Raw genomic sequence first — 12,034 nt, 5'->3', positions numbered from 1 at the left:
AGAAATGATACATATTTCGTTTCATATGCTATGACCCGTAAGTTTTCCTGTAAATATCGTGACATCGTATAGGCTTCTCTTCTTAGTTACAAGGCCGATACACCATTTCCGTGTTTGTCGGCATGATCAACTTAAACTCATAGACGGACAATAATTTGATATTTACAGCAAAAAATAAGAATTTGTCAACCCATTTACTTCCTGGTGTACGAACATCAATTCATCATCCATCAAAACGCTGTAAAGAAGTTTGTACCAAGATACAAAAATAACATTGTCAGATTTTTTTTTCTTTTTCTTTTTAATAGGCAGGTGCAAGTATCGGAGAAATCGATACAGGGAACCGATGGTGCTGCCGATCCAATTTCTCGCGTAAGTGAGAGCTCTTGGTGCTGGTAGCTTCCAGCGGCTTACACGGTGTTTGTCGAGACGGTTTATCCGTGACACCGCGTGCAGATCAATGGAAGCCCCGCTATGTTCCGGATCCAAGAGGTTAACCAGTCGACAGTTCCGTATCTAGTGTCACGTGACGCTTTTGATGCGGCGCCAGCCTTCTGTCGGCGCAGACAACAATTAAATCTCGTATGGTCTCTGTCTCTCTTTCTCTCCATTTAGTAACATATCTGTTTACCTATAAATTATCTTTTTTTTTCTTTTTTTTTTGCATCCATAATCTGCCTTTCTTTCTTCTCCAGCAACCATGGGCCTCTTCATTATGTGTTTCTCTTCATGTTTATTTATTCATCCTTTCGATTTGCTTGAACCAATTCGGGTTTCATTTCTGTGCATATAAACACCTATGTCATTTTTTTTTTTTTTTTTTTTTTTGTTCAACCCGTTCTGATCAATACCAATGTCAATATACACCGCTAACATACAAAAGAGATGACTGGATAAATGACAGAAATAATGTGTTTACTAATATAACTCACTGCCTCTAAAAAGTCACTAAAATTTTGTGGCAAGAAGAAAATGCTCCCCTCTGCATCATCAAAGTTGGGGAACATATTCCTATTACTCCGCTCAACAATGTCCTTTTCCCTTTACATTACTATTAGGTTTACATTATGCTTTTAGACATTATTGACCCAGCATGCCAATCGATAAGTTAGTGATGCAAAGATTGTTAAAGGGATGGTATACTAGTAGGTTTCGTAGACATGGGGATTCAGGTTTTAACTTTTTACGAGATGATTAAAAACAACTAGAACTACAACTAGAACCAGAACTATACAATCCCTTTGATTCCTGCAACATCCCTTTTTCAGTTAACAGGAATTATATTGTTAATAGAAGAGTATCACGTGATATCAGATGACATGACGTCAGCGCAGCTGATTATGACGACAAGATTTCAAAGATTTACAGGAAGAAGAAAAGGGAGCCTATATCAGGTATAGGATTCTGTGAACTTAAACATCGCGCATCAAGCTATAGGTGCAGGGTGGTTCATTCTGCATTGTAATGCCCATACCTTTGATTAATAAGTTGGTCTTGCTTGATTACAGCTGAGTTGGTTTAAATTCCAGATTAGCGCCCTGAAAAATGATTTGTCTCATTTTCAATATTGCTTGTTTTTGTTGCAAGCAAAATTAATGTCAACTTCCGATCGACTAAGCCTGCATGCATCAGTCACGTACTCGTTAAGGAAACAAAGCAGAAAATAATCACTGAATGGGCAAAAGAGCAAAATATTTACCCCCACTTAGCCTATCAATATGTATTGCCCACTCATTTCCTTCTTTCACAATCGAATAATCTGCTAATTTTAGCTCAAGTTTTTCTTCAATCTGCAACGTGTTTATACGGAATGATTTTATTCCAAAATGTAAAGAGCAAGTCAACGAAGCCTGAAGGGCATCATGGCACAGGAATGCGCAAATAATGGTTAGTCTCATCCCACGAATTTACATAGACTGGCAAATCTGGTGTTTTTGACACAAACAACGTTTTGATGAATAGATTTGTCAAACAATCATTTGTCGACTCAGTATGGCAGAGTATAATAATGACACCAACCAACCCCCCCCCCCCCGCGCAACCCAAAACTCTCATAAACTACATATAGGCCAAACAGACTTCGTTTTATACCAATATTGGTGGCAAGATTTTGGGATATGCAATATTATGTTTGTTTCTAAAAGAAAAGCTCTGTTAGTCACTATGTTGTTGTTTATCACCATAGAGATTACTTATGGGATCTTATAGGCAAACAAAAAAGCGATATTCTCATTGGCACATTAATCACTGTGACCGTTTTCCAACTAGAATATTAGCCTAACGCTTAAAGAAAAAAAAAAGTCAAAACTGGGTATCCTTTGATGTGAATAATAATATTATGCAGGAACGAGAGACATCTACCACTGTTCTCATTGTATTCATAAAGTTTGTAACACACACACACAAATGCACACACATGCCCTGTTTATATATGAATGTGTGTGTTTATGTGTGTGGGTGTGTGTGTGTGCGTGCTTGTGCGTTTCAAATGTAAGGTTCTGTGGGTGCTTGAGCTCAAGCTGTTTCTGTCTGTGAACCGATTCCTACGATGAGGATCTATGTCTTCTAAAACTGAAGGTTAGCTTCAATACTTTTTTTTTCTTCAAGTCTTTTTAAAATCACAACTTCTACTTATTACAGGTGGCATTTTTTTCCCGCGCTACCAGCGGCCATAGCTCAAGGCCAGTCTATAGGAATAGCCGAAAGGGACCTACACGGGGAAGAAGTGGTAGGAATAAACAACATGCTAGAAATTCGATAGCGGTTATAGAAGCGTGTTGGCTTTCCTTGAAGCCGATTCTTCGCAGCAAGTTCATCCTGGTATGGGACCAGCAAATCTAACGCGGAGCAGCACGAGCACTGCGCATGATCAGTCTATACATCCGTGCTTGCAATCAGTCATGGTGCATGACAGCTGATGTCTTTGTAATGTATAGGCCTATACCCTCGATCTCCTTCTTGCACATTTGATCGCACTGCGGGCAAACATAACTGAATATTTTCATGTTTGATGGAACACGCCATAAAAATCCACACCACATGTTTATTGTTGTCTTCTATATACACTGTACCAAAAGGAACACTATTTTATGATGAGGGTACACGTATTAATATAGAATGATACTTTTGCTCGTAATTATTATCTGACCTATTTTAAAATCTATAATCATCACATGATATCTGAGCGGACAATTTTCATGAGCCCAAGAGGGAAAAAGGTGTCAGTAATCTGGGTTTACATGTTTTCAATGCAGTGCAATCTGTGATTGGCAAATTGGCCACGCGACATTTATTTCTTGCGTAATACTTATTGTGATACTTAGGGCACGGTTGGCGCTGTAACTATATGCATTCGTGTATTTGGAATAAGTTCGATGATCACTTACCCGGGCACCCCTGTTTCATTTTTTTTTTTGGGGGGGGGAAGAAGAAGAAGAAGAAAACTGAAGGAAAAGAAGAAGAAGAAGAAGAAGAAGAAGAAGAAGAAGAAGAAGGGGAAGAAGAAGAAGAAAAAGAAAAAGAAGAAGACATACCCTTTAGAAGCTCACGCAGGAAGCTAATGCTGGGATGGTGCATGGTTGACGCAGGTAGTTAAAGAGTGCATGAAGCATGAAACAATCATTATGGCAAGAACAACAGTAGGCCGGTGGATACGGTTTATGGTGACAATACGTAAAGGAGAACTCTGGCAGATTTTCAGACTCTCGCATTTAACATCTACAAATTTGTTATACTGTGTACAGGGTAATAAAGTGTATAGTGAGTGGGATAAGGAATAAAAATACTTTCAAAATTCATTACTAATCACAGTGAACAAGGATTATGACCTAGTAAGAATGCAAAATTGGGTGCTCATGGAAGCAGAACAAAAGAAAGAAATTGACATGCAAAAATTCTACACAGGCGAAGTTCTTACAAGTGGTATTGTAATGGAATTACATTGTTTCATTCCTGGAATATGTGAATCTTTATTATGTCATCATCCTTATTAAGAGTGATTTGTTTTGGGTTTTTCAGAGTATTTGGTTAATCTGCTCAAGGACCAAAATAAACTGCACACATCTACATAATCATATTATTATGTGGCACTATCGATTTATGTATGTGTACTACATGATTTGAAATTATGAAAATCGTCTGGAATTCCCCTTTAAGTAGGTGATGAATTTTGTTGAAGAGGGTTATTGGTCTAGGATTACCCTCGTAATCTTTTATGCATCTTAGAACAAAATGATATGCAATTATGTATGCTATAGACCATATTATAATATGAAAAATATCGCCTTCTCTTTAATCGTTGTAATATTACACTAATTGACAGTCCCTTTGGAATGATACACTACATTCCCCTCGAGACAATACTATGGAGTCAGGAGACCTCTATTACACCTCTAAAAAGAAAATATCTGTATGATAGCGCAATAAAACACCATTGCATTGTTGTGTATCAAAGTGTATTATGTATCTCACTGTGCTCTAGATAACTTGTCTGATAGAGCGGCGCTGTGAATAACTAGATCGAAAGATATATTAGGTAGTTTTAGCTTTACCTGGACTGAAAAATGATATAATTTTGATGTATAGATGGGATGTTACAGAGGCAACCTCTCATAATCATACGGCTTCACATCCAGAAACGACACAAGCAAGTATATCATACAGCCTACAGACGTCTTTGCAATACGTATACAAACTCCTCTCTGATATTGTATGCACACGTTTATCACGTATAAGCAGCGACAAAGACACGCAATAATTCAATGCATTACTCCTCCACTCGTACTCAATATGAGAGTTGAGCAACAACTCTCAAACCCAGATACAGACACTAATTATATCTCATAACAACCCACTTAAGGTCTTTGATTATTGCAATAAACGTCACTTACAATAGTTTACTCCATCTTTAACGCTATATAGTTCGTCTTTACAGAACACTGCCCCCCCCCCCACAAAAAAAAATATATATATATACGTACATATTATGTGAGTGTGTGTGTGTGTGTGTATAAAACCCTGAAACGTCATTTCCATCTAAAATTGAACCATTTCATTTAATGCATTATTTCTTAAATTAATCTTTGATTTTTTGAGTGTCACTATCATTGTAGTTGAAGCACAAGGTGTGAAGACGCAGTAGATTGTAAACGAGAGAATCGATAAAGAGAACGAAACACAGACATTACGACGTAAGAATTTTTCTCTATGATCATTCAACAGAAATATTTATTAATTTACGATCTGTACAAGGCACAATGTGAAACAGTTAATTGAAAAAAAGAGAAAAATACATACAACGGTGGCTTCAAAAAGCAATAAAGTGCTTAAAATATCACTTTCAACAAGCTCTTTTCTTAGTACAGATCTCTGTGAAGTACGAAATACACACTTTGAATTGACATTGAAGAGCGTTTCGCTCGTTTCCTCCACTTCATTCGTGAACAGTAACAATCCCATTGAACTCGATGAATGACGTCACAAGTGGAATCCCTAAACATCGACTACAGCAAGAACAGTGCTCGCGCGTCTTAGGCGAGAAATATGATCGAAATGTTTAATATGCGCGCCAGGTATTTCAGACTTTATGAAAATTGTGTGTGTTTCATGCCTATACACGTGAAGGTCGACGAACTTTCGAAGCCAACCTGCTTCCGCCGATAGCCTAGCGCGAGCGCACCGGCGATCCAAAGTTCTTGGGCAACGAAGACGACTGTTTTTTAGCGTGGAGAGTGCCGCGCGGCTCGTTGCGTGACGAGATATTACTCTGGATGTGATAGTCATTCTACGTCAGGCAACGCACGCATTTTCAATGCAAAACGGAGAATCAATGTCGATCAAAGCGAAATAAAAGGTATGTCCGACCAAACTATGTCACATGCCTCTGTATTTCACTTGATCGCCGGCACAGTAGAAAGATATAAGCCAGATATAGAACATACACGTCAAATGTTCGGGGCTCTGTTTTCTACGTCTTTTTTCAATAAATATTTGTTTTATCATTACTGTTTTATCATTACAAATAAATAAATAAATAAATGGAATGGTTTCAGTAACACAGAAGTCGGCAATGTGGTGCACAGAGGGACGAGACATTGCACACACACTATATCATGCTCCATATGAAGGATAGAATTATTCACAACTAATCCTTGTCAGAACAGCTCTAACAACAAAACATTTTCAACATTCAAATCTGAAAAGAAACGACCATCTTATATAGCTGGAATTTATACTTACTTAGTATATGACAAAGAATGAATTGGTGGAAAACTACTATTCTTGAGGAGGAAATTATTCTTTTTTTTTAAACTATATCTTCAACATGGAACAGCCTTTTTTTTTCATAATAGAACAAGTAAAAGTGAGACTCGTCCTTACAAACGATATGAAATTGCAGTGAGTTTCCTCAACACCAACATCAATGCGAATAGTATTGTGCAGCAGAAGAGTCGCACCACGAATGACACAAAACAAAATCGCGTGCTGTTCAAATGTCTAAAATTCAACACTGCCATGTGAACTCAGATATATCAGAAGATTGTGGAATGTGATACAAATGCTAACCGTACAACGTTCCAACAACGAAGAGGAAACGTGGGGGGGGGGGGGAGGGGGTAACATCCTGTTCAAATTTTTGAAATAGCGCCCTCTTTGTTCGGCTTATGCTCACTGCCACGCCTCTTTCCTCATATTCATCGAGCAACGGCGGGTCGTCTGATTTTCTGTAGTCCTCGTTTCAAACTTACAATTCTTTTTGTCCTTTCTCTCTTTCTTTTTCAGCACTTTATACTACAATCTGGTTTTCACCCATTAGCACACCCATTGAGAATTAAGGACATCGCTGATTTGACAATGGCGGAAACTTCGATGCTCATTGTAACAAATTTGAGCGATTACAAACAATGTGTACTCATGTGACCTAATACGCTTTGCCGACAATCACTGACTCTAATAGAATACACGAAAATTCTTTAAATGCAGAACATTTCTCTTTCCTTTTCCGTATGTTTTGATACTTTACGTCCAAGAAATTTCATCTGTTGAGGTAGGCCTGACATTAGCGAGGTTTACATCGTCGACATACATCTGGTTATGACGCGCCTCTTCCCAGTTTGCACAATTTGAATATTTGTCTCGCGCATGTGCAGAACAACATTCTTTAGCCCGATACCTGCGTCGTAGAATTAGCGTCGCAGATCTATCTACAACTCGCTAATGAAAAGTGTGAAGGGACTCGACCCATTTTATCATTTTTCTGTGTTAGGAATGTATTGATGGCTACAATGCTCGTTCGGGACCCCATGCCATGATAGCATTTCTACTTTACTCCTAACTATGAGAACAGTATTTCAAGAACTGCTGTAAATATTGCAATATTTAAAAACCAGATCTAGCAGCAAACAAAAATAAATGCAGCTCGATGACAATGAAATCTCCTTTCTAATGGTACTGTTTTCTCTCATACCATAGAGGTAAACTAACGCCAATCAACATCACAATTTTCGTTTGTTTGCTTTTTAAAACAAAGAACCAAACAAAAAACTGGCAAGATGAATCTGTTTCAATAAATTATCTGATTAAATATCGAATAATAACTGTAATTAAACAAGTGGTTGGTATTATTTCAATGTCTGAAACTTGGGAGTGTTTCCAAAGTTTCCAGATTTCACATTCTGTGACATCAGGAGTTCAAGAGGCACAGTGTCAGTCTCAGTCGCTGTTTGAAATGACGCAACCAGATTCCTCGTGCTTGTTCAGAAGCGACATCCTGGAAAAGGTCTTTCCGCACGCCTTGCAGCTGTACTTCTTCACTTCTGAGTGGGTCTGCAGGTGCGCGCGGAGGTTGGAGCGGTCGGCGAATGCCCGCTGACAGTGCTGGCACCGGAACGGCTTCTCACCTGTGTGCGTGCGGATATGTCCCTGGAGCAGCCAGGGTCGCGAGAAAGCCTTCCCGCAGTATTTGCACTTGCATGGCAAGGTGTGTGTCCTGATGTGCATTTTGAGCGCCCCGAGCGACATGTACTCCTTGTCGCAGTATTTGCAGTTAAATGTCTTCTTGTTCTGCGCGTCGCAGTGTAGCTGCCTGTGCTTGCTAAGCCCACCGAACGTGGAGTACTCTTTCCCGCAGTCCGGGCAGTGGTACTTGGTGCTGTCTTCACCTGTCTTGGGACTTCGCCTCCTCTTTGCGCTCTCTTTTAGCTCGGGTTTAGCAGCGGATGGCTGGTGAGGATGCAGATGAAGGGGTGGAAGCAGCCGATTCTCGTCCTCGATGATAGGGGTAGGCGTGAGGAGGTGATGAAGGGACTGCTGCGGTAAGTGAGCGTGCAGTGGTTGCGAGAACGGTGGGGGCGGGCTGTAGCCCTTGTGCAGGTGCGGGAATGTCTCGCCTTCGAAGGGAGAAATGGACTTTGCGTAGAGCAGGTTCTGGCGGTGATGGTGCCTCCAGTACGCCGTAGGGTTGGGGATAGCTTGCAGCGGCTCGGGCTTGTGGACGACGGGCTGAGGTATGGCTACCGGGGCGGTGACGGCCATCTCTGTGAATGCTGCAGCCGCCATTTCAGGATCGTATGCTGTAAATGAATAAGTGAAAAAGGATGGCAAGAGATTAGATATCTACATTATAAGATACATATAAGAAAATAAAACAAACATGTGAACACTACATGGAATGTCTGGGCAAATTCGAAGTGTATGATTGGCATTTCTGAGCAAGAGATTATTATCTCCTCTGTCGGCAAATTACAATCTAGCATTGTGACTAAACTGTGTCTAACAGATCTAAACAACTCGTAAACTCCCGATAGCTACAGCAACGGGATGTGTCTTTAATATGTGTCTTCTTTATATCTTATATCATGTCCTAGAAAGAAGTGTGTCACTAAATTTACATCAATATCTATCACAAAATCAAAGCCTGAGAATTAGCACTTGACACGACTTGTTCGAAGTCATGTTCTTACAGGTTAACAATTCACTCCAATTTCAGGTGCACTTAACGAATGTGGGTCGTCCGATTCTAATGATCTTAACATCGTATTAATTATCTTACAATCATTCAACTGCTTTAGGTTGAAGGCTAAGAACAGGAACTTTCGTAATTTTTCGATTCAATTCAATAAATCTTTCTACCACAAAACAAGGTATAAGAGAATTACAAATGAGCTTGAGCACGTGCACATAGGTTGACCGCAGTATAAAAAGTTGAAGTATAAAAAAAAAAGTGAAAGCATGTCATAGTTTTTAAACCAAATTTTTTGTTTATGTAAATAAATTATGTTCCGAGTCAAAAAAAGAAAAGAAAAAAGAAAATGAGGGGTATACTAATAAGCAGTGCTTGTACACTGTGGACAACTCATGCAATCGACGCAAAGCCTTCGACTTTTTGATAATACAAGTAAAATATTAAGTACTTTAAAACAGGACAGACATGACAGAAATATGTACAAAGTAATATAAACAAATAAACATAAACACAAATAAAGATGCACAGAAGCACAGAAGCACAGAAGCACACAAATATGGCATTACTGTAAATGTAAATTGAAATAAAGAAGAAGAAGAAAAGAAAGAAAAATGCCTTAATCGTTCTCCAACCAGGCTCCGGCAAGCGAAATGAGTCGAGATCATTTCTAGGTATTAAAGGCGAGCAATCCTCAGTCAAAGCTGACTACAACTCTTTTGTTCAAAGACAGTTAAAACTCACGTTCATAACGACATATAAACCTAGCTGGCAGAATCACACTAAGAATGGAATACAATTATAGAGCTGAATGAACTCAGCATATTTGACTTTCTCTCTTACTGTACAAACCCTAAAAATACATGGATGTATCGTATGTATGGATAGATAGATGCACAAATAGGAGCCTACATACATTATAAATACATTAACAAATAGATAAACGGATAGTAAATAAACAATGATGATGAATGCCTTAACCTCGAATAGGATCTGGCTAAGAATAAGTACTCATAGTATTCTATTCTATAGTTACGTATCACTGTTAAAATGAAATTGCTTCTCATGAGGAAAAGAAATTATTCAATTAATTCTCAGACAATCGATTATCAATGACTGTGATCATTTTGCAACTGGTTTGTTATTTGTATCAGGAACGAAAGCGACTGGTGTCCGATTATGTTTGTTAAACAGAAGTCAAAGGAAATTCAAGTACGGTATAACGTGCTGAATTTTGACCACAACACCGTTTAACCTGTTGCACTAGGCTCATACACGTTTGCTCTTTAAACGGTGGGTGAGGATAGCTATCCCTTGATTTTTTTTCTTTACGTTTGATATTGGGACGTTGTCATTTTTATCCCTAATTCTGGTAACAAATGAGGGATATTAAAAGTATGTAACAGTCAGCAATGGGAGCACTTGTGAATAAAGCGGGAATCAATCACATTTTTGCCGGAGACATGATACGATCATGAATAATATTAAATGTTATTGTTGCAGATATGTTGCAGATATGTTGCAGAGTCTAAACTACAATCAAACCCTCCGTAAGTAGGATCACATCGACTAAACAATCAGAGCTTATTTGCAGCTGCTGTTGCAGTTTCTTGTTAGCAGTTTCTGGTTGTTGTTGTTGTTGTTCCACTGTCTAACAAACGTTTTAGTTTGAACCTAAACATGAACACCTGAGTCAGGTTTAATTTGAGCTCACCGTGTTTTTACTATTTAGTTATTTCGATGACAACTTATCCATTGTTAGGACCCCTAATCCATTTATGGATCTCAACCTATTGATACAGAATTTCAAACTGGTACATCTATAGATTGAAAACGTCAGACTCCACATTTAGAGTTTGATACGCGAGAAGAATTTTTCAAAGTTGTCGAAAAAAAAAACCCTCATCAAATGAGAGCAAAAAAATAAGTCTGTCTAGTCTAGACGTCTACCATGATTTATAAAATTTTATGGAAGCAAGTTTTATGAATGATATAGTTTCTACATTCGAGCGTCTGTGCACGTAGCTTTTCAGCAGAATCGAGCAGGTGGAATGTTGTTGTGCATCACTGTATTGGAATATTAAACCTTCACATTCCTGTATGTGGGCACCTATAAGGACGGTTGGACCAAAAAAGAAAAGAAAAAAAAGGGGGGGGGGGTCTGGGAGTTGACAACATCGCCCCCAACCCACCACGGTCTAGATACTATACAAACTACAGATCACATTAAAAGAATATGGGGCAAAATAATACAACAATTGTCTTCTTCTTCTTCTTCTTCTTTTCTCTATTCAAAGGTCTTAAACAGTTAAATGCCGCCTCTCTTCGACACACAAATGACTCTCATAAGACTACAGGCAAGACAGGACAGTCTTGCTTCGGATACCAACGGTGATGAAGTTGTGAGCTCACCTGTTCTGGCGATTCCATGTTGCAGTTTTCTCAGACCCGAGGCGGTTTGCTTCGCATTCTTTTTCACAAGAAAAGAACGTGGCATGTCGGCAATGTCACTTCGCAAAACCAGATCAAAATGTATTCAGAGCTACTGAAGAATTATTACAAACTACAAATACAATCCAGACTTTTTTGTGAAACGAGGAAGAGCGTTCACTGAACGTCACGGAGTGCGGAGAGATCTTTTACAAGTCAATAACTTCCTTGATTGATTCACAGTATAGTGATCAACGTCGCTGTATGATCAGCTACTATCAAGTAAACAGAAATGTACGTGCCCCGCTAATATACACGTTCAATTTTATATGACGTGACAACAAGTGCATTGACAAGGTAGTTCGCTGCGTATGCTAAGAAGCGTAAAGGAAATGACCAATCAAGTGGTTGATCGAGAACTCATTGAGAGTTAATCAACCAATGGGCGTTCACGATTCCGCGGAGTTTGCCAAATGCGTTAGCGTACAAACTGTAACACTATTCGAAGCGCGCACACTGTCTGTGTGTAGGACTGAACAGCAGGTGTACTGTGCTTTTGAGGGCGAGCTGGCTTCTTTTGGCTGTGTGCAGGGTGTACGCAGAAACCCTTTCGTCGGTTAAAGGATCCGAGTCTTCGTCTCGAAC

At 39.1% G+C, this 12,034-nt stretch overlaps 1 protein-coding gene across 1 annotated transcript; it reads right to left on the bottom strand.

The window, feature by feature from the left end:
• Window positions 1–6,611: 6,611 nt before the first annotated feature.
• Window positions 6,612–11,559, bottom strand: LOC139722662 (zinc finger protein SNAI2-like). Its single transcript, XM_071633955.1, has 2 exons — window positions 11,372–11,559; window positions 6,612–8,570 (listed from the first exon to the last, which is right to left on the bottom strand). Exons 1-2 carry the CDS (start codon window positions 11,454–11,456, stop codon window positions 7,711–7,713), a joined length of 945 nt encoding a protein of 314 aa, XP_071490056.1. The 5' UTR covers window positions 11,457–11,559; the 3' UTR covers window positions 6,612–7,710.
• Between the last annotated feature and the right edge of the window lie 475 nt (window positions 11,560–12,034).

The sequence above is a fragment of the Diadema antillarum genome, unplaced genomic scaffold (assembly GCF_040938485.1).
Source record: "Diadema antillarum isolate AM-2024a unplaced genomic scaffold, OU_Dant_1.0 scf00000169, whole genome shotgun sequence".
In the NCBI taxonomy this organism is placed as follows: domain Eukaryota; kingdom Metazoa; phylum Echinodermata; class Echinoidea; order Diadematoida; family Diadematidae; genus Diadema; species Diadema antillarum.
This window is presented reverse-complemented; position numbering and strand designations above follow the sequence as displayed.